Consider the following 22,135-nt stretch of genomic DNA (forward strand, 5'->3'; position numbering starts at 1 on the left):
TCCTGTACAACCAGAACACGACATCCCAACTCCGATATTCAATGCACAGTCTGATAAAGACAAGCGTGCCAAATGCCTTTTCACCACTGCAACTTCCATCTGCAACACCACTGGCAAGGAACTATGCACCTGCACTCCTAAGTCCCTTTGTTTGGCAACACTCCCCAGGGCTCGACCATTGACTGTATCAGTCCTACCCTAATTTGCCTTACCAAAATGCAACACCTCACATTTATCTAAACTCCATCAGCCACTCCTCAGCTTACTGGCCCATCTGATCAAGAACCTGCTGTACTCAGATAACCTTCTTCACTGTCCATTGCACCACCGATTTTGGTGTCATCTGCAAACTTACTTATCATACCTCCTATATTCAAAAACAAATCATTTTATAAATGATGAAAAGCAGTTGACCCAGCACCGATCCTTGCACCACACCTCAGATCACAGCCCTCCAGTTCAAAAAAACCCTCACTCTCCTACTTCCAAGCCAATTTTATATCCAATTGGTTAGCTCCCCCTGGAGTCCAAGTGATCTTAACTTGATAACCAGTATATCATGCGGAACCTTGTCAAATGTCTTGCTGAAGTCCATGTAGGTGCCTACTGCTCTGCATTCACCAATCATCTTTGTCACTTCTTCAAAATACCTCCTATTAGGAGTATGGACATGCTACCAGGGATGGTGGTGTCAGCAAATATTTTAGGGACATTTAAGGAAATTTTAAATAAGCACACGAATATGCAAGAAATGGGGAGAATTTGGACCAAGGGCAGGCAGAAGGGATTAGTTTAATTTGGCATCATGTTTGGGCTGAAGACCCGTTCCTATGGTGTACAGTTCTATGTTCTTTATTAATAGGATTGTGGAGTACAAGAGCAAAGAGATGATGTTCAACTTGTACAAGAAATTTGTTAGACCTCTGCTGGAGTATTGTATGTAGTTGTGGTTGCCACATTATAGTAAAGATGTGAATACATTGGAGAGATTGCAGAAGCGATTTACAAGAATAGTTTCAGTAATGAGCAACTTCACTTATGAAGATAAGAACATGATTAGCAAAGGTTTGGAGGGATATGGATCAGGAGTAGGCAGGTGGGACTAGTTTGGTTTGGGATTATGTTTGGCATGAACTGGTTGGACCAAAGGGTCTGTTTCAGTGCTGTATGATTCTATGTCTCTACCTGGGACTGTTCTCCTAGAAGAGAGGGAGGCTAAGAGAACATTTTATAGAGGTTTGCAAAATAAAGAGAGAAGCTCTTCCTGCTTGTAAAAGGCATAAAAAGGAGAGGGCACAGATTTAAAGTGAAGCAAGAAAAGGTCTTCTCACTTAGTTGGTAGGGGTTGACTGGATGGCTTGTGTATGATGCCAAATGCATGGGTTCAATTCCAGTACCATCTGAGTTTATCATTAAGAGTCCTCCTTCTAAACCTTGCTTCCTTTCTGAGTTTTGGTGGCCCTCAGAGTGAGCCACCACCAGTTGTCTCTCTCTAATGAGAAAGCAGCTCTATGATCTGATAAAATATGGCAACTTTATTTTTTTAAAGTTAGTTAGGGTCAGGAGGTGGAGGCAATTTCAATTAGGATCTTCAAGTTGGGTGGGGGCAACATTGGATAATTATTTGGTAGTGGTGGGAAAGGATTTGGGGGAAAAGGCAGCAGATTGGCACTGGGTAACGATGCCCGTTGGAAGAGCAGGAGCAGTCACGACGGCCTTCCCCTCAGCCACTGCGGCCCTTTTGGAGTCCTGCCTGCCTTAATGTGTGTTAAGGCTGTTTGCGTTGATGATCTCACTCGCACAACAATCAACAGACAAGAGTATTTCCTCCCAGTTGGGGAACACTTCAGTGGTCATTCGACCTCGGACCTTCGGGTGACCATCCTCCAAGGCGGACTTCGGGACAGGCAGCAGTGAAAAGTGGCCGAGCAGAAACTGGTAGCTAAGTTTCGTACCCATAGGGAGGGCCTCAATGGGGACCTTGAGTTCTTTTAGATTACTTGTAGTGTGGAAGCAGGCCCTTTGGCCCAAAAGTCCACACTGACCCTCCGAAGAGCAACCCACCCAGACCCATTCCCCTACACCTAACACTACAGGCAATTTAGCATAGCCAATTCACCTAACCTGCACATTTTTGGACTGTGGGAGGAAACCAGAGACCCGGAGGAAACCCACGCAGACACGGGGAGAATGTGCAAACTCCACAGACAGTGAATTGAACCTGTTCTCTGGCACTGTGAGGCAGCAGTGCTAACCACTGTGCAACCGTGCCGCCCACTACAGGTGACCACCATTGCACTATATACACACGCACACTCTTCTACAGACACACACTCTCACAGGCTTAGTCACTTTACACTCACCTATACACTCCCTCTCACACTCACAACCTCCCACCCCAGACACACACACACACATATACGTTTGTGGGGTGAATTTGTACTTGCAGAGTTACATTGTACTTTGCTCAAAAACTGCAGAATCCATGTCAGACTCTGTTATCTCACTTTTTAGATTAGAATCAGCCTAAACAGACAGGGAACACAGGGGGCTAACACCTTCAACGTCTTATCTGGGCTGACACCAATTGTTCCAGTTAACCTGAGAAGGTAACTTTTAAAAAAGGTTTTGTGGTTTACATATGAAAGAAGTGCAACTAACACGGTCATTCTAACAGTTAAGAGACTTAACAAACAATCAAGGTATTTTTCAATGTATAATTTCAGTTACATCACACTGTAAACTTTTGCTATAAATTCTGTGTCTTACAATTGTGTCCTCCACAACCACCTGATGAAGGAGCAGCGCTGAGAAAGCTAATGCTTCCAATTAAACCTGTTGGACTATAACCTAGCGCTGTGTGATTTTTAACTTTGGGAGTCCCGCCCGCAGATAAAAAGGGCGCCGACTGCGCACGCGCGTTAAGGCCGTTTGCGTTGACGGTCTCACTCGCTGGGTTGTTATTGCGGGGGAGGGGAGGGAGAGAGGGCGCTGCGCCTGCGCCTCTCCGTCGCTCGCGGCGGCCGTTGAGGCGCAGGCGCGCGTGCGCAGTCAGCAGTTCCCCCCCCCCAGTCGCCATGGTAACGGGCACGCCGGGTGTGGTGGGGATGGGACACAGATACCACATTGAGCAAATTCCGCTTTTTCTTCAAAAGTCAAAAAAAAACACACACCCAACTCTCGGTTACATGTATTCAGTGGCTTCTGGTGAATACCGTGAGAAGCTCCGGGGATCTTATTTTTTAACGTGAGTGGCCAAATCTTTTGAATGTACGTTGAGTGTGAATCAAACCCGTCCAGTGGGCCAGCTGCTAGGGAAGGATGGGAGCTTTCTGATGTTTGCTCACATTTCTCACTTTAAAAAAACAAAACCTGATAACCAGACGGAAACAAATCTGAAAATAGCATTTTATAGTTCCGTTGCAATCGCAAGTAAACTGGCTCAACACCCACAACCGAGTGGCTGGAGAGGGTGATATTTAATTGCATTTTATTTATTTAGGTCTTGGTTTTTGGGTGCTGAAGGAACACCGATGTACCGTGTTCTTTTTTTGCAGCGGAGTGGAGTGTGATTGAAATAAGTCCCAACATTTGCAGCCGTGCTTTATGAGCCATGAAGCTCGGAACGAATCGCTAACTCTGTTTCTCTGTAGATGCTGCCAGATCTGGTGAGTTTAGATCAGAGTGTTGCTGGAAGATCTGCTGAGTTACTCCAGTATTTTGTTATATTGTTTTGTTTATATTTCAGATCTCCACAATCCGCACCATTTTGTTTCTATTATTATGCTCTAATGAGAAACTGGTGAATATTTGTGTGGCAGTAATTGAATAAATGGTATTTTCTCACCGATACAATTACATTAATTTTTTTAAGGTTAGGTTGCGATTCCACATTGACGCTGGTCATTGAAGTGTCCAGTATGGGTGGGTAAGAACGAGCTTTGATAGTGAGTACCAGTCAGGCAACAGATTATTTAACCGTGGGATAGTTGCCTGCAAAGGAACATTGGTTTAAAATATCAATATAACGCATGTGATTTTTTTTACTCTCCCTTTTAACTAAGAATTCTGTTACTTTTTCATGGTTTCACTGCTGCTCTGGCAGAAACTAAACTAGCATAGGCTGAGCATTGAATTTCGTCTATTGAATTTAGCTGCATGTGTTCAATAACGGAATCTTTAATACTTGAAAAAAAATTCCAATGTCTTTTCCTTGTCCCAATCAATTGTGAGGACAGCTTATTGGTGAAATTCATTTTCAGAGTGAATGACTCATTTAAATGGTGGTTTATGTATTTAAAAATGAGTTAGCGATTTTTGAGAAGATTTGTGGCTCAGGTTGATAATACATATGTAAGTTAGCTCGCTCAGCTGGAAGGTTTCTGAAACGTCTGAAAACAAACCTTGCAGCTCATCGAGCTAATTTACATAATTAAATACTGAGTATTAGGAGCTCTTAAGACTGATGAGCATACTTCCCCTTTACCCAGCCTTGCAATGACTAGCTGCTTTATACATTTTTTTTAAGTTTCAGGAAATGGCAATTCTGTCTTTTATTATACGACAATTCTACCTTTTATATTATAATAAATCTGATTTCTCAAAGTATGGAATCACATGTTTTTAAATAAATAGAGTCATAGAGATATACAGCATGGAAACAGACCCTTTGGTCCAACTTGTCCATCCCAACCAGATATCCTAACCTAATCTAGTCCCGTTTGCCAGCACTTGGACCATATCCCTCTAAACCCTTCCGATTCATATACACATCCAGATGCCTTTGTGTGCTGTAATTGTACCAGCCTCCACCGCTCCCTCTGGCAGTTCATTCCATATACGCACCACTCTCTGTGTGAAAATGTTGCCCCTTAGGTCACTTTTATATCTTTCCCCTCTCACCCTAAACCTATGCTCTCTAGTTCTGGACTCCCTCACCCTAGGGAAAAGTGCTTGTCTATTTATTCTATCCATGCCCCGAATGATTTTATAAACCTTTATAAGATCACCCCTCAGCCTCCGATACGCCAGGGAAAACTGCCCCAATCTAAGAAGCCTCTCCCTTTCGATCAAATCCTCCAACCCTGGCAACATCCTTGTAAATCTTTTCAGAACCCTTTCAAGTTTCACAACGTCCTTGCCAATAGGAAGACCAGAATTACACACAATATTCCAAAAGTGGCCTAACCAATGTTCTGTACAGCCGCAGCATGACCTCCTAACTCCTATACTCAATGCTCTGACCAATAAAGGAAAGCATACCAACACCTTCTTCATTATCCTATATACCTGTGACTCCACTTTCAAGGAACAATGAACCTGCACTCCAAGGTCTCTTTGTTCGGCAACACTCCCCAGGACCTTACCATTAAGTGTATAAGTCCTGCTAAGATTTGGTTTTCCAAAATGCAGTACCTCGCATTTATCTAAATTAAATTCCATCTGCCACTCCTCAGTCCACTGGCCCATCTAATCAAGACTGGTGCATTGTTCTCTAGAGCTTTGAGCAAGTTCCCACAGTTTACAGTGACATTAATACTTTGAAAGGTTTCTGTCATCCTGCACAAATGTATATTAAAATTCTGATCCCGAGGAATTTTGAAAAGCATTAGTTAATTGTTGTAACTTCTATTAATTATACTGTTTACCTGGATAGAAAAAATGCCACTTGTGTTTATATAGTTCATGAGAAGATGAACTGTGGCAGGGGTGGAAACAGGCAATATTGTAAAGGTGAAAGGAGGCATTCTTTTTGATGGACAGAATGTGGGACCAGATGCCTAGCTCAAGGTCAAATAGGATGCAAAGATTCCACATAGTTTGGTTCAATTTAATCAGGAGAAGGTGGAATTGGTCGCAAGAGAACAGAATCTGATATGGAAGCTGAATACAATGGCTTTTCCCTTACCATTATTAAATTGAAGAGAGTTGTGGCTCATTCAGGTCTGCATTTGACAGCATCAAAGCAACTAAGAGAAGTACTAATGGGATAAAGCTGGATGTCATCAGCATGTGTGATCTGATGTCATCTTTTTAAATGTTGCTTCTTGAGGGGCAGCATGTAGATGAGAACAATGAAATGCAAAATCAGCCAAGTATTGACCATTGGGAGGTCACATGACATATTGTTACGAATTGACAAGAGATGCCATTTCAGGAGATTCTGTTGGTTGCAACTCATTAGCCAATCCCATTCAAATGGAGTGTAGAGGTTAAGCGTAGGAGGTGGACAATGGTATGATCAACTGTATTAAAATATGCATACACATCAGAAAGGAAGAAGAAATTTAATATTTCATGGTCATGGTCACAGTTAATCACATTTGTATCTCTTGATTACGATTGTCTCAAAAAGCTGTCTGGAGGGATTTCAATGTGAAGTTGTGGGAGAGGCACAGGTTTGAGGCTGCAAGAAAAGTTCAAGCAATTTGGAGAGAAAAGGGATAGGCTGCAAGCACAGAAGGATGAATGGTGAACTATTTGGGGAGGGGATATAACTGCAGATTTGAAAAGTGGGACTGTACCTTTAGGGAGGAAACTCTTTTCAATGTCACCTTGAACGGCAACTAAGAAAAAAAGGGTTACCTCAGATTATAAAAGGATCTGGACCAGATGGGCCATTGGGCTGAGAAGTGGTAGATGGAGTTTAATTCAGATAAATGCAAGGTGCTGCATTTTGGGAAAGCAAATCTTAGCAGGACTTATACACTTAATGGTAAGGTGCTGAACAAATAGACCTTGGAGTGCAGGTTCATAGCACCTTGAAAGTGGAGTCGCAGTTAGGATAGTGAAGAAGTATGACAGTTGATCATACCATTGTCTACCTCCTACACTTAACCTCTACACTCCATTTGAATGGGATTGGCTAATGAGTTGCAACCAACAGAATCTCCTTGGTATGCTTTCCTTTATTGGTCAGAGTATTGAGTACAGGAGTTGGGAGGTCATGTTGCGGCTGTACAGGACATTAGTTAGGCCACTGTTGGAATATTGCATGCAATTCTGGTCTCCTTCCTATCCGTAAGATATTGTGAAACTTGAAAGGGTTCAGAAAAGATTTACAAGGATATTGCCAGGGTTAGAGGATTTGAGCTACAGGGAGAGGCTGAACAGGCTGGGGCTGTTTTCTCTGGAGTGTCAGAGGCTGAGGGGTGACCTTATAGAGGTTTACAAAATTGAGGGGCATGGATAGGATAAATAGACAAAGTCTTTTCCCTGGGGTTGGGGAGTCCAGAACTAGAGGGTATAGGTTTAGGGTGAGAGGGGAAAGATATAAAAGGGACCTAAGGGGCAACTTTTTCATGCAGAGGGTGGTACGTGTATGGAATGAGCTGCCAGAGGTTGTGGTGGAGGCTGGTACAATTGCAACATTTAAGAGGCATTTGGATGGGGATATGAATAGGAAGGGTTTGGAGGGATATGGGCCGGTTGCTGGCAGGTGGGACTAGATTGGGTTGGGATATATGGTCAGCGTGGACGGATTGGACCGAAGGGTCTGTTTCCATGCTGTACATCTCTATGACTCTAAAAAGTTGGTTCTAAAAATCTTCAAGTTTTTATCTTGTATGTTTTAAGTTTTCAATATCTTTTTTCACCTTTTAGTATTGAAAGTAAACTGTGTGTCTATTTCAAACTTCTGCAGATCTGACCTGCAACATCAAGGACTCTTGAATTATGAGCATGCCTGAAAAATTCTCTGTAAGTAATTGAAGAGCTATATTGGTGTTCTTAGATTAAAGTATGCAGTGAAGATGTTAAGTATTGACTATTTGTATTCAGTGTTAAACTTGTCCCTATATGACAAGTACAAGTACTGGAATTCAGATAATCTGTTTCATTGGATAACAGGCTGCAGCAATTTCAGGCAGTTCTTTTGGGAACTACTGCCTTAGTCCTGGAGAGGCTTGAAATGAGTGGTAGTGTATAATTGCAATTTTTTCCCATCTGTCATTTCTCGCAAATTTCATTTAACCTTCCAGTTACTATAATAATGGCACTCTGCCTTTGGTTACTATGTTAATTGTTGTTATTCAATTAAGTTCTATTTGTTATTTTGATTATAAAGAATTAATAATTCCAATTTTACACACTTGCATCTTTCAAAAATCATCATGAGTTTATAAAATCCTTTGAATATTTTGAAAACCTAAAGTAAATTAGCAGTGTCTGATTTTAAAATGTATTGAAAAAAATCATTTCTTATATAACATAGTGGGAAATTTTAATTTTCCTAATACAGGCTGGGACTGCCAAAGTGTTAAGGGCTTAGATGGGATGGAATTTGTTAAGTGTGTTCAGGCAAGTTTCCTCAAGCAGTACATAGAGGGTCGTACTCGGAAGGGGCAAACCTCGACCTACTCTTCGGAAATAGGGCCGGACAGGTGACTGAAATGACAGTGGGGGAGTACTTTGGGACCAGTGACCATAGTTCTATTGACTTTAAAATAGTTATGAAGAGATAAAAAGCTGGTCCACAGATTCAAGTTCTAAATTGGGGCAAGGTGAATTTTGATGGAATTAGGAGCTTGTAGGGGTTGATTGGAGTAGTTTTATTTGCAGGCAAAGGGACATCTGGCAAGTGGGAGGCCTTTAAAAGTGATATAGCGAGAGTTCAAGTTTTATATGTTCCTGTGAGGATGAAGGGCAAGATTGGCAGGAATAGGGAACCCTAGATGACGAGATTTTGAGGTTTTGACCAGAAAAAGGAAGGAGGTGTGGCTCAGGTACAGGCAGCTGGGATCAAAGGAATTCATGGAGGTATATAGGGGATATAGGAGTTTACTGAAGAAGGAAATCAGGATAGCGAAAAGGGTGCACAAGCTAGGCTTGGCTGAGAAGATTAGGGTGAATCCCAATAAGTTCTTTAAGTATATCAAAGGTAAAAGAGTAATTAGAGAGGGAATAGGACCCCTCAACGACCTAAGTGAACATGTACGTGTAGAATTGCACAAGATGGGTGAGGTCCTCAATGAATATTTCTCCTCTGTTTTACCGTGGAGGATGACATGAAGTCTTGGGAACTTGGGGAAGTTAGTGGTCATATCTTGGGGACAGTCCATATCACAGTAGAGAAGATGTTGGATATATTTGAATGTATGAAGTTGGATAAACCTCCTGGCCCTCACCAGATATATCTAAGAACACTGCAAGAGGCTGAGAGAAGAAATTGTGGGGGCCCTGGCAGATATTTTTTGCAGGAGAAAGTGAGGTCTGCAGATGCTGGAGATCAAAGTTGAAACTTTATTGCTGGAACAGCACAGCAGGTCAGGCAGCATCCAGGGAACAGGAGATTCGACGTTTCGGGCACAGGCCCTTCTTTGTTAGCTGCGGGTGAGGTGCTGGAGGACTGAATGGTAATGAATGTTGTGCCTTTATTCAAGAAATGCTGCAAAGAAAAACCTGAGAACTATAGACCAGTAAGTCTAACATCTGTGGTGGGTAAGTTACTTGCTAAGATTCTGAGAGATAAGATATAAATGCATTTCGAAAGATACGGTTTGATTGGGAGTAGTCAGCACAGCTTTGTGCATGGGAGATTATGCCTCGCAAATTTGTTAGAGTTCTTTGATGAAGTAACCAGGAAGGTTCACGAGGGTAGTCTATACGGATTTCAGTAAGGCCTTTGATAAGGTTCCACATGATAGTCTACTCTGGAAGGTTAGATTGCTTGGAATCCAGGGGGAGCTGGCAAATCGAATAGACAATTGGCTTGATGGTAGGAAGCAGAGGGTAGTAGTGGAAAGATGCTTGTTGGAGTGGAAGCCTGTGACTAGTGGAGTGCCTCAGGGATCGATGCTGTGCCCATTATTATTTGTTATCTATATCAATTATTTGGATGAGAATGTACAAGACATGGTTAATAAGTTTGGAGAAAGTGAGGACTGCAGATGCTGGAGAATCAGAATCAAAAAAGTGTGGCACTGGAAAAGCACAACAGGTCAGGCAGCATCCAAGGGGCAGCAGTGTCGATGTTTCAGCCTAAGGCCTTCATCAGGAATGCATGATGAAGGGCTTCTGTATCGAAGTTGGGAAGTTATGTTGCAGTTGTACAGGACATTAGTGAAGCCGCATTTGGAGTATTGTGTTCAGTTTTAGTCATCTTGCTATACGAAGGATTTTATTAAACTGGAAAGGGTTTACAAGGATGAAGGGCATCTGCCTGAAAAGTCGACTGTCCTGCTCCCCTAATGCTGTCTGACCTGTTGTGCTTTTCCAGTGCCACACTTTTCGACAACAATTAGTAAGTTTGCAGATGATGCTAAAATAGGCAGTATTGTGGACAGTGACGAAGGTTATCAGAAATTGCAGCAGGAACTTGATCAGCTGGGGAAGGGGGGTTAGAGGTGGCAAGTGGACTTCACTATAGATAAGTCTGAGGTCTTGCATTTTGGAAAGTCAAATCAAGATAGGAGTTTCATGGTGAATGGTAGGGCCTTAAGAAGTGTAGTGAAACAGAAGGATGTTGGAGTTCTGGTGCACTGTTCTCTGAAAGTGGAGTCACAGATAGACAGAGCAGTGAAGAAGGCTTTTTGCACACTGGCCTTCATCAGTCAGGGCACTGAGAATCGAAGTTGGCAAGTTATGTTGCAGTTGGACAGGATGTTGGTGAGACTGCACTTGGAGTATTGTGTTCAATTTTGGTCAACTTGCTATAGGAAGGATGTTATTAAACTGGAAAGAAGAAATTTACAAGGATGTTGCCAGGATACAACGGTCTGAGTTATAGGGAGAGATTGGACAAGCTAGGATTTTTTACTTTAGAATGTAGGAGACTGTGGGGGGATCTTACAGAAGTGTATAAGATCATGAGAGGCATGGATAGGGTGAATGCACTCAGTCTTTTTTCCCAGGGTTGGGTAATTGAGGACTATAGGGCATCAGTTTAGAGGGGAAACAATAAAAGGAAACCTGAGGGGCATTTTTTGTTTTACACAAGGTGGTGTGCATATGGAATAAGCTGCCAGTAGAAGTGGTTGAGGCAGGTATGTTAATAACATTTAAAACGCATTTGGACAAATACATGGATAGGAAATGATTAGAAGGATATGGGCCAAGAGCAGGGAAATGGGGTTAGCCATAGATGGACATTTTGGTTGGCATGAACCAGTTTGGGTCAAAGGGTCTGTCTCCATGCTGTGTGACTATGACTCTATCAATGGTTATGATCCGTCAGTGACCGATGCAAAAACATGTATAATTTTCAAAGATGCTGTTTAATTAAACGGATAAGTGTAGAGATTGTAAATTTTAATTTGTTTAATTTTTGAAAAATGTCATTACTTTTTCTCAGTAAGTCATGGGGAAGATGAGATAGCCACCTACCTTTGAGTGCATTGTCAAATGGTTATCTGCCCAATAATGTGCCTTTTTTCTTCAATTTTGATTGTCCTAAGCTTAAGTGCATATATAAGTGCTAATTTGCAATATTTGGCCCAAGCTAGAATATGCACACACTGTTCAAGTATTAATGCTTTAGTTGGAGCAATGTTTTCATGACTCTGCAAGTGAAATGTGAAACTCCCTATAAATAGTGATTTCAAAATTGTATAAAAAAGATGATACTTGAGCTAAGATTTTTTTTGTCTGTTCATGAGATGAAGTCGTCACTGGCTAAGCCAGCATTTATTACCGCTCCACCCCTAACTGCACTGAAGAATGTGGTGGTGAGCTGTCTGCTGGAACTGCTGCAAAACTTGATGTCCAGCGACACCCACAATACTGTGAGAGAAATATTTCCAGGATTTTAACCCAACAATAGTGAGGCAATTAGTTCCAAGCCAGGATGGTACAGAGCTTGGAGGGGAACTTACAAGTTCCAATACATCTACTGTCCTTATCCTTCTAGGTGGTAGAGGCCATAGGTTTGGAAGGTGTTATCAAAGAAGCTTTGAGAGTTATTGCAGATGGCACACACTGCTGTAACTGTGCAATGGTAGTGGAGGGAGTGAATGTGGATGTGTGTCAATCAAGTGTGCTGCTTCGTTACAGATGGTGTGAAGTTTTTTGGATGTTGTTGAAACTGTATTCCATTCAGGTAAATGAAGAATACTCTATCACACTCCTAACGTGTGCTTTTTTTATGATGGACAGGCACTAAGGAGGTGAGTTACATGCTGTAGAATTCCTATCCTCTGACCTATTCTTGTAGCCACAGTATTTATATGGCTACTCTAGTTCAATTTCTCTGGTGTTAAAAGTCCTCAAGCGAAAAATCTGAGAGTATAAAATATATTGGCTAAACACAGGGAAATTGTATCAGGATGAGGGGTATGTTGTGTATGGTGCTCGCTTAAATTATATTGGCAACTTTGACATACCTGTAATAACTCAGGAAGCCTGACTGGAAAGGAACATCGTTTATTGTTGAACACTAAATAGAGGTTTATATAGGCTATTCCCAGCCCAGGGCAGACAGTTCTGCCAACCCATTCATGGGTCTGCTTTTTTTTTGCTTTATCCTATTTTTCTAATCACCCTGTTTAGAAATGTTATTGTAAACTCTGGAAGGGGTGGGACTTGAATTTGATATCTTAGTTTGCAGGATTGGAAGGGACCATGAGTTGCTTTTTCAGAAGAGAGATTGAGAATGGAAGATTTGAAGGTAATAGGGGACAGTACCTGAGAAGAGTAAACTGCAGATAATATCAACTACCATTGGAACCAGGAAGTTGGGTGACCATTGGTTTAATGGGAATGGAGTAAGGGAAAACAGGAAATGCTTTACAAAAAAGGGGCTCTGTATTTAGGTAGCAGATTGCATCAGCTCGAATCAAAAACACAGAAAATGAACTGTGTGCAGATGATTTTATCAGGATTACTGTGCATTTAAGTTTAGCATTTATAATAAACTAAAATTAATTTTGAACTGTTTTCAAGAAGAGGAAACAAATATACCTAAAATATGAATATCAATAATTTGAATGTCAACATATCTTAAATTGTTTATGCTTTTGTGTAATTTGTGCCTCAGTATTGGAAGTTCGTAGTACAGTCTGTCTGGATATTGAAAAACATGCATGATAGTGTGGCTTATGTATCAGATGAAGCACTTGAGTTCAATACAACAATTAAAATAATGATGAATCTGATGATATGGAGTTATGGATTGTTTCATGTTCCAACTGCTAATATCATACACATTATAGATTAAACTGTAACTGTTCATTTGCAACTGAGGAAGTCAGGAAATAGACAGTCATTCGTTTCCATGGTACCAGATTGTGAAAGCTTTTCTATTGGGATGAGATGCTTTATAGCTCAATTCACTCATGCCACAGGAAGAGAAATGGCCATCCAAATAATGTAGGTGGTCCATCCCTGATGAGAAAGGAAATTGTTACTTCTAATTCACAGTTTACTTGCCTGTTTCATCTTACGTTTACAAAATGCACTGTCCTGAAAAAGTTCCCCAAAGAAAAGTAAAAGGAAGAACTGGTATTGTCTTGAGTAATTATTGCCTGAATAACTGCCCTCACTTCCCCTTCCTCTTTCAATATAGAGTGTAACAGTTTAATTTGGCAGAGTAAGACTAAATCATCTATTTTCCAAGAAACGCAAGCGTTGCTTGCAATGTGTTGATATGTTCCCCATCTCTTATTTCCCTTAAGAAACTGGTGATAGGCTGCTGATTTGAATCATTTTGTGTAGGTACACCCATAGTATTGATAGGGAGGGAGTTTTAGCTCTTTAACCCATTAACATTGAGGGGACAAGAGTATAAGAGTATGTCAGGATAGTGTGCATCCTGGAGGAGTTATAGTAGGCAGTGATGTTACCATGCATCTGCTACCTTTGTCCTTCTAGATGGGATAAGTCACAAATTTGGATAGTGTTATTGCTGTTACTGTTTGTTATCTCAATTAGTGGTTTGGATGAGAACGTACAAGTATTGATTAGTAAGTTTGCTGATGACGCTAAAATAGGCGGTATCATGAACAGTGAGGAAGGTTATCAGAAATTGCAGCAGGACCTTGATCACTGGGTGAAGTGGGCTGAGATATGGCAAGTGGAGTTTAATATAGATAATTCTGAGGTCTTGCATTTTGCAAAGTCAAATCAAGGTAGGAGATTCATGGTGAATGATAGGGCCTTGAGTGTAGTGGAACAGAGGGATCTTGGAGTTCAGCTTCACAGTTCTCTGAAAGTGGAGTTACAGGTAGACAGGGCAGTGAGGAAGGCGTTTGGCAAACTGGCCTTCATCAGTCAGGGCATTGAGTAGAGACGTTGGGTAGTTATATTGCAGTTATACATGACATTGGTGAGACTGCACTTGGAATATTGTATTTAGTTGTGGTCACCTTTGTTATAGGAAGAATGTTATTAACTGGAAAGAATGCAGAAAAAATTTACAAGGATGTTGCCTGGATTCAATGGTCCCAGTTAAAGAGAGAGGTTGGACAAGCGGGGACATTTTTCTTTAGAGCATATGAGACTGAGGGCGGATCTCATAGAGGTATATGAGATCATAAGAGGCATGGATAGGGTGAATGCACACAGTTTCTTTCCCAGGATTGGGGAATCAAGGACTAGAGGGCTTCAGTTTAAGGTTAGAGGGGAAAGAATAAAAGGGAACCTGAGATGCAACTTTTTTACACAGAGGGTTGTACGCATATGGAATGAGTTACCAGCGGAAGTGGTTGAGGCGAGTGCATTAATAGCATTTAAAAGGCATTCAGACACATAGATGGATAGGAAGGGATTAGAAGAATATGGGCCAAGTGCAGGGAAATGGGGTTAGGTTAGATGGACATTTTTCATCGGCCTGGACCAGTTTGGGCCAAACTGCCTGTCTCCGTGCTAAAGGACTCTGACTCTATTTAATGAGCCTTGTTTAGTGGCTGCAGTGCATCATGTACCTTTTAAACATAGGTCTTGGAGGGAGATAGGTGGTGGAGGGATTGAATATTTTCATTCAGGCCAGAGAAGATTATTCCATCATACTTCCAACCTGTACATTGTAGATGGATTTGGGAAGTAAGGAATTGGATTGCTTATGGCAAAATTCTCAGTTGCTGTAACCACAATATTTAATGTATGGGCTAATTAAGTATTGTGACAAAAGAAAATTTAACAGAGATGGTGGTACAATGGTAATGTCTCTGGATTGGTAATCTAGAGGCCCAGGCTGATGTTCTGGGAACTTGTTCAAATTCAATGAAGGATTTACATTCCACCAAGCACTTGGTGGAATTTGAGTACAATTAATAAATCAGGGAGGAATTGAAACCTAGTCTCAGAAATGTGAATTATTGTTGATTGTTGTAAAAAGTCATCTGGTTCACTAATGCCCTTGAGGGAAGGAAATCTACCTGCCTTACGTGGCCTGGCCTACATGTGACTCCAGACCTACAGCAGCGTGGTTGACTTGGTTGTAAGTTTGCTTGCTGAGTTCGTAGATTTGTTCTCAGACTTTTCATCACCATGCTAGGTAACATCATCAATGAGCCTCCAATGAAGCGCTGGTATTCTGTCCCGCTTGCTATTTATCTGTCTTAGTTTGTTGTAATGGGTGATATAACTTCCAGTTCTTTTTCTGAGAGGTTTGTAAATGGGGTCCGGTTTGAATGCCAAGCCTGTAGGAATTCCTAAGCATGTTTTTGTTTAGCCTGTCCCAGGATGGATGTATTGTCCCAGTCGAACTGGTGTGTATGGATATTAGTGTTGATTGGTCATGTCTTTTGGTGGCTAGTTTCCTGCCCGTCTGTCGAATGCAATGTTTGTAGACAGGCAGGAGGCTGGAAGAACACAGCAAGCCAGGCAGCATCAGGAGATGCAGAAGTTCACGATTTGGTTGTAATCCTTCTTCAGGACTGGGGGTTAAACCCGAAATGTCGACTTCTGCATTGCCTGATGCTGCCTGGCTTGCAGTGTTCTTCCAGCCTCCTGCCTGTCTACTTTGGATTCCAACATCTACAGTTTTTTTTGTCTCTAACCAATATAATGTTTGTTGCAGTCCTTGCAGGGAATTTTGTATATGACATTCGGTCTGCAGGTTGTTGGTATGGGGTCCTTTAAATTCATCAGGAGCTGTTTCAGTAGGTTTGTGAGTGACCACGATGTCGAGGGGCCGGAGTATCTGGTCGTCCTCTCCAAGATGTCTTTTAATGTGTGGCAAAGTGGATAGAGTTTCTGAGCATGTTGTGTCGTCTTTTTCAGTTCTGTTGTGTAGGTATCGGCGGACTGTGCTTATCAGGTACCCGTTTCTGTATTTGTCGTACACGTGTTTTTCCTCGGCTTCTCTTAGTTCCTGGGTGATGCAGTATGTTGTGACTCATTAACCAAAATGGGTTAAGGATATTCATGGAGTGAATAACAGAATTAACGTTTCAGGTTGATGATCTTTTATCAGAACCCAGAAAGCTTATTTCACTTTTTCAAATCCGATACCTCATGTTGTTATCCAGCATAAAGTGCAATTTGCAAGCAGTATGGCCATGATCCTCTTTCTGTTCATCTCACTTAATCTCTCACCTGAACCCTCTCCTCAGTCTATGCTTTCAGTTACCCTTGGTCTTGGCCATCTATTGCAGCCTCATGCGAGGGTGAGATACATTAGTTCTCTGAAGAAGCACAGTCACTTGACTTGGCAATCATAGACATCAACTCTGATATTGTCAAAGAGCATACCTTGCGGGTAGTATAGAGTCAGGATCAATATTTAGAAAGTCACTGCTGGAATGAGTGGGCTTCAGGCCAATCCAGAAAGAAAAGACAGCTCCTTGAAGATGAAGGCACAGGTTGTTTGTACTGCAGAGAGCTCACATGGGAACTTTGGAGCAATTATTGGAGAATGCATATAAGCATGCATACATAGCTGCAGGGCATATTGGCAGGTCTTGCAGACTGCCTGTTAGCAGAATTGAGGAGTGTTGAAGTGCCCTGCATGATCTTGGCATTAGGCACATTCAAAATCTGGAGCTCATGCATAACAGTATGAAAATGGTGATCAGTTCCATGACAGCCATGGCAGACCTAGTTGTGATGGTTTTGCTTTGGTTTCCAGGGCATTGATGAGGGAGGTCAACTACTGTCTCAGAGTTGCATAGAGACTTTGCTCGTACGATAGATGAAAACATGGATGAAATTACGGATGAGATCTCTACTTGCTGATGTGCAGGCTCTGACTACTGCCATCATGATTATAGATCAGTGTTCCAATGAGGCATGCTGGCATATAGAACAGCTCAGGAATTGGTCTTGCAATGGATTACTATAATGTCTTAGGCACCACATCAAAAAACTGCTCGATGTACAAAACTGCTGTCTTTCTTCAGCATGGCAGCATTTATGCTCACGTCATTGCCATTCGATCACTGACCTTGTCGTTGCCTCTCAGCCAGCAGGTCACCACCCGTTCATTAAATGTGATAGTCTGAAGCTGGACCCTGAAAGCCAAGAGCTTCTCATGGTCATGATGCAAGGCCTTTCCAGTCTCCTATACTGAAAATTAGCAGCTGTCTAGGAACAATGCTGCAGCCACTTAAGGTAACATTCCATAGCAACACAGGAGTAAGCAATGAAACTGCAAAATGTGGTGCACAGGGTCAATAATTCAGTTTTGTATGTCTTATTGGATGTGTTCTGTGGTAAAGTTGTTCAAGTTATACTTTTGTCGTTGGTTGCCTTTTTTTCTCGATTCTGGCTGAATGTGCCATAAGGGAACATCAAGGATGCATTTGAATGAAGAGGAATTGTGGAACAGCAGTATTGATGGTTCGAGGTCTGATAGGGAAAGGACACTCAGTAGCCCTTTGCAGACAACTTATCCAGAGAGATGGAGTCACTAATGCTTTCTCCTCATTCTCTGTTCATTCCTACTCTTGCTGAGGTAGCTTCCAAATGCCTGATGGCAAGGGCTGTGCCCTCATATTAGTGAGATGGTAGGGGGCACAGCAGGCCATCATGAATTTCGATATCTACCTTGCTGGAATACTTCGGTCCTGACCTGAGCACTCCAGGCAATGCAACCATAGCTTGAGGATGCAGATAGTCTACTTAATGATGTTTCCAGTGGTCACTTATTCATGATGAAGGGCTTATGCCCGGAACATTGACTCTCCTGCTTCTTATATGCTGCCTGACCTGCTGTGCATTTCCAGCGCCACACTTTTCAACTCTCATTATAGCTGTATTGTCTTCACATGTTTTTGGTAGCGCAGGACAGTTTATGAACCATATGAAAATAGAGGGCATCCCTTGTCTTCAAATAATAGTCTCTGATTCAACATGATGGCTCAAAGATGGCTATAATGGCTGACTGCCTCAGGATGAAGGTGTCATGGCTGTAGCTAGGATATTGGATATTCACCAATATAATGGTGTGGCATAGTTGTGTCTCAACTGCATGTTGACAGAGACTTGGTCCTTGTGGAACCTGTATCTCTCATTTAAATGGAGACTGTAGAGCAATATGACTGCAGTCAATGGGTTCCTGCTAGTCTTGATGTCTTAGCAAAATCATAAACCTGTTCTATCTGTCTCTGTTTGACAAAATTGATGATAAAACACCCTACTCAGGCATCCTGTCATCCCTTGATGCAATAGTGGACTGTCAACTGGGAAATGTTCATTGCTTGTATTTTATAAATATTGATATGTTTCTGATATTTATGGAGAGACTAATGTATACAAAGTCTAACTTGCTGTGACTTATTTTTGATCTATTTTGTGATTGTTTATATGTATTTGTATAACTTTTATTTTGTGCTCATTAATGTGTATGCAGTCAGTTCATATGCATATTTCTCCTAGTTATAATTCAAGCATACAGTGTCATTGTGCTTAAGGGGAATTCTACTCAGACTAAATGGCATTTAATCCTAAATGGAGTAAATGGGGATGGCAATAATTGGTGTCTGTCAGTAATTCTTTGTTCTTAGACTGTAATCGGTGAATGTAAGATGGCATAAAACCTAGATCATTTTGTAGAGAATTTCTCGAGCAGCGCTGTTTATTTGTTTGTTAAAGATGTGTTAGCAAGAGTATTGCTATAGTCATTGTACTCATTTTGATGTCACTGAGGAAGGATTTCATATAAAGTTTCTACTTCAATGCCTATTCTGACCAGTATTAACTATCTTTCATTCTATAAAAATGTAATTTAGTTGCTTTCTGTGAAAAATTCATTTCTGAATTTTATAAGTTTAATTTTAAAAGTTTTAGTTTTAAATCTTCCACGCAATTAGCAATTCTGTTAAGCTTGCCTTTTGGTAGGTGTCCAAATTTTATATTCTTTGGTTCAATATTGTAGAATGTTTCAACATTTAAGGACAAACATGGCCTATTTGTGGCAATTCTGTAAATGAGAATATATTTTAAAAGATTAACTTACTGACTTTTATTCAATGCAATGCAATTTCAGAAAACTAAGGGCAGAATCAACATTGTTTCATTTTGTTAAATACCCGAGTCGGCCTTTGGTTCCTAATTACTGTTTAAACACATTTACGCTCTCAGCTTTAGTTTAATTCCTTAAAGAATTGTATTTTTCCCTACAGACAAAAAGAATGAAATCTTCCAGAAAGAGCTTCCAATAGCAAAGTAAAGCTAAGTTATATAAAAAAATTTAAATTTCAGAAAGATGTAAGTCTAATTTATTAATCATAGTCAGCCAGGTTCAAGATATGGATGCCTTCAGTGCACTATCCTGTGGCCGCAAATTATCAGTTATCTTTCCACTTTTCATTGCCATATTGTTGCTCTTACTGGCAAGTACATCTGTATGTATATTGGGGAAAGAAAGGATTGAGCTTAGCTGGAAGGTGACTTAATGCTCCTGCATTAAGAATACCAATTCGGTTATAGCTCACAGAGCTGTATCTGAATCAACACCTTTAGAAGAAGGGAAAAAATGTGAAACAAAAAATCCTCCTTTAAAATGTCATACCTATAGTTCTAACCTAGGCATTTCTTAGCTTTTCAGTTAAAAGCTGTGTCTTTTCTGGTTTCTCTCTTTATTTCCTGAAAAAAAAGATTATTGTAAGTATTTTCAAATGCTATCAGTTTGATTTTTATGTGCATCTCTGGTTGAATTGCCACATTTTTCCGAATTTGATTTACCTTTTCTAGTTGCTGACAACCTCTTTGCTACAGAGAAGTGCTAGAATTTGGAACAAATGGTCAATTCTTACATTGGATATTGTTTGATTTCTGGATTACATCTTACTGCTGTTCCTGTGATGAGGGGATTATTCGATGAGGAAAGATTGGTCAGGTTTGGCCTATATCTATTGTAGTTTTGAAGAATGAGGGCAAACTTATTAAACATGATATCCTGAGGGGACTCTGCTAGACAAATGTTTTGCCCTTGTGTGGTAGGTTAGAACTAGGCAATAAAGATTGTTTAAAGAGAAGGTGTCTCCCATTTAATACAGAGGTAAGATTTCTTTCCACTGAGGATTGAGAGTCTGTGAAATTCACTTTTCCAGAGAATCTTGCAGACAGGATCGTTGGATATTTTTAAGGCAAAAGTAGATAGATTCTTGACTAACGAGAGTCAAACGATATAATGTGTAGGCAGAAATGTGGAGTTGAGGGCTCAATCAGATCAGCTATGATGTTATTGAATGACAGCACAAGACCTTGGGGCTACAGTTGTTCCTGATACATCAGGGTACATTCTCCATTTCTATTTCTCCTAGATATATAAGGGACAGCACACTTTGTCCACTTACAGCTCCAAAGGTACATATGACCATCTATAACCTACACCAACTTGATGTGTTTAGTTAATCTGAGGCTGGTTTAATATACAACTAATACCTTATGATTCATAAACATACCTTCAATGAGCTTTCTTATTTTGACATCTGAATGTTTGTTTTTAAACTGTATGCTGGAAAACTTCTAAGGATTTTGAATATTGTCTTACTTTAGACCATAGGAGAAAGTGAGGACTGCAGATGCTGGAGATCAGAGCTGAAAATGTGTTGCTGGAAAAGCGCAGCAGGTCAGGCAGCATCCAAGGAGCAGGAGAATCGACGTTTCAGGCATAAGTCCTTCTTCAGGAATGAGGAAAGTGTTACTTTAGACCATAGACTACTAGTCTTCCAGTGAGCTTCAGCACACTTGCACTCTGCTATGGAGAGTTTATTGATGGCCAGCTTAACATATAGGCTTTTGCTTTTTAAATAGCCAGGAAAAACAATTGAGCTGTAATGGTTAATATCTCTTGGTTTCCCATGTTTAACCAAATAAAAGCAAAATCAATAATTTTCTGACTGGAGCTGCCTTACAAACGGACACTCATTGGTGTATTGTCGAATATCAGTTAAAACTTGATAAGAACCTCGTGTCCTCTGGTCAAAATTGTCTACATGTAGCAATCATTCGAGTCGAGTGATGCCTTGAGTAATGAAATGAATTGATGATATTCACTCTTAGTTTGATGAAGATTAGCAAGGTACTTATGAGCTGTTATTGTCCCAAAATTCCTATTCCAATAGGAGTCAGAATCTTAATGAAGTGATTAAAAAGGAAGGAAATGAATTGGGCATCTTTCATTTTCTCCATTTTGTGTCAAATCAACCATATATTTGTTATTTTGGTATCAACATCGTAGAATTGTGGTGTGATACAATTCACAAGTTCAAAAAGTAGTTTTTTTCTATTGAATTGGAAACCTTTACAGTTATGCATGGCACAGGCGATAAATGGTTATTCGTTTGGATACCTGGATGTAGAAATTACTCCACGTATTCCTCAGTTAAAATATTTTCAAATCTGCCAACAACATACAGGAAAATAGATTCAAGTATGTGTGAGTTTATGTTTGGTGTCAGTAAGCAGCATCTATGTTTAAGTAGTTTGTGATCTTAAAGAGGCCAATTTTGACCTGAGCTCTACTCCAAAATGTAAATAACATGGCTTTTAACTTTATCCATCAAGCAAGATAGACATTTCAGTAATAAGAGCTTGCTGAATTTGAAGTGTAAGGCTGAATAAAGGAGATCTGTGCAAATCGGTACAATATTATCATTTGTCAGTCATGCTGCACTCTTTGCTCATTGCTTAAATATTGAGCTCAAATAGTCAACAGCTTCTTATGCTAAACATTCTTTACCTGGCAATGTTTAGCAAATGATTCTGACCAGTTATATGTAAAAGTTTTATTTTTTATTTAACTACCAACCATTAA

At 40.6% G+C, this 22,135-nt stretch overlaps 1 protein-coding gene across 5 annotated transcripts in view; it reads left to right on the plus strand.

Moving 5' to 3' along the window:
* Positions 1-3,105: 3,105 nt before the first annotated feature.
* LOC122540656 (dixin-like) overlaps positions 3,106-22,135 on the plus strand; it is a 132,184-nt gene continuing 113,154 nt past the window's right edge. For 2 of the 5 annotated variants that reach the window (XM_087976391.1, XM_043676671.2), the window contains exons 1-2: positions 3,107-3,247; positions 7,643-7,698. Coding sequence is in view for 3 of the 5 variants with exons in the window: in XM_043676671.2 (XP_043532606.2) it covers positions 7,675-7,698 (24 nt within the window). In the remaining 2 variants the exon portion in view is untranslated. Of the gene's footprint in view, positions 3,248-3,471; positions 3,669-7,642; positions 7,699-22,135 lie in introns of those variants that run through there. The other 3 variants (XM_043676669.2, XM_087976390.1, XM_043676670.2) reach the window with 3 other exon arrangements.

This window comes from Chiloscyllium plagiosum, unplaced genomic scaffold, assembly GCF_037043375.1.
Source record: "Chiloscyllium plagiosum isolate Xiang-an unplaced genomic scaffold, Cpla_swu_hap1 HiC_scaffold_29, whole genome shotgun sequence".
In the NCBI taxonomy this organism is placed as follows: domain Eukaryota; kingdom Metazoa; phylum Chordata; class Chondrichthyes; order Orectolobiformes; family Hemiscylliidae; genus Chiloscyllium; species Chiloscyllium plagiosum.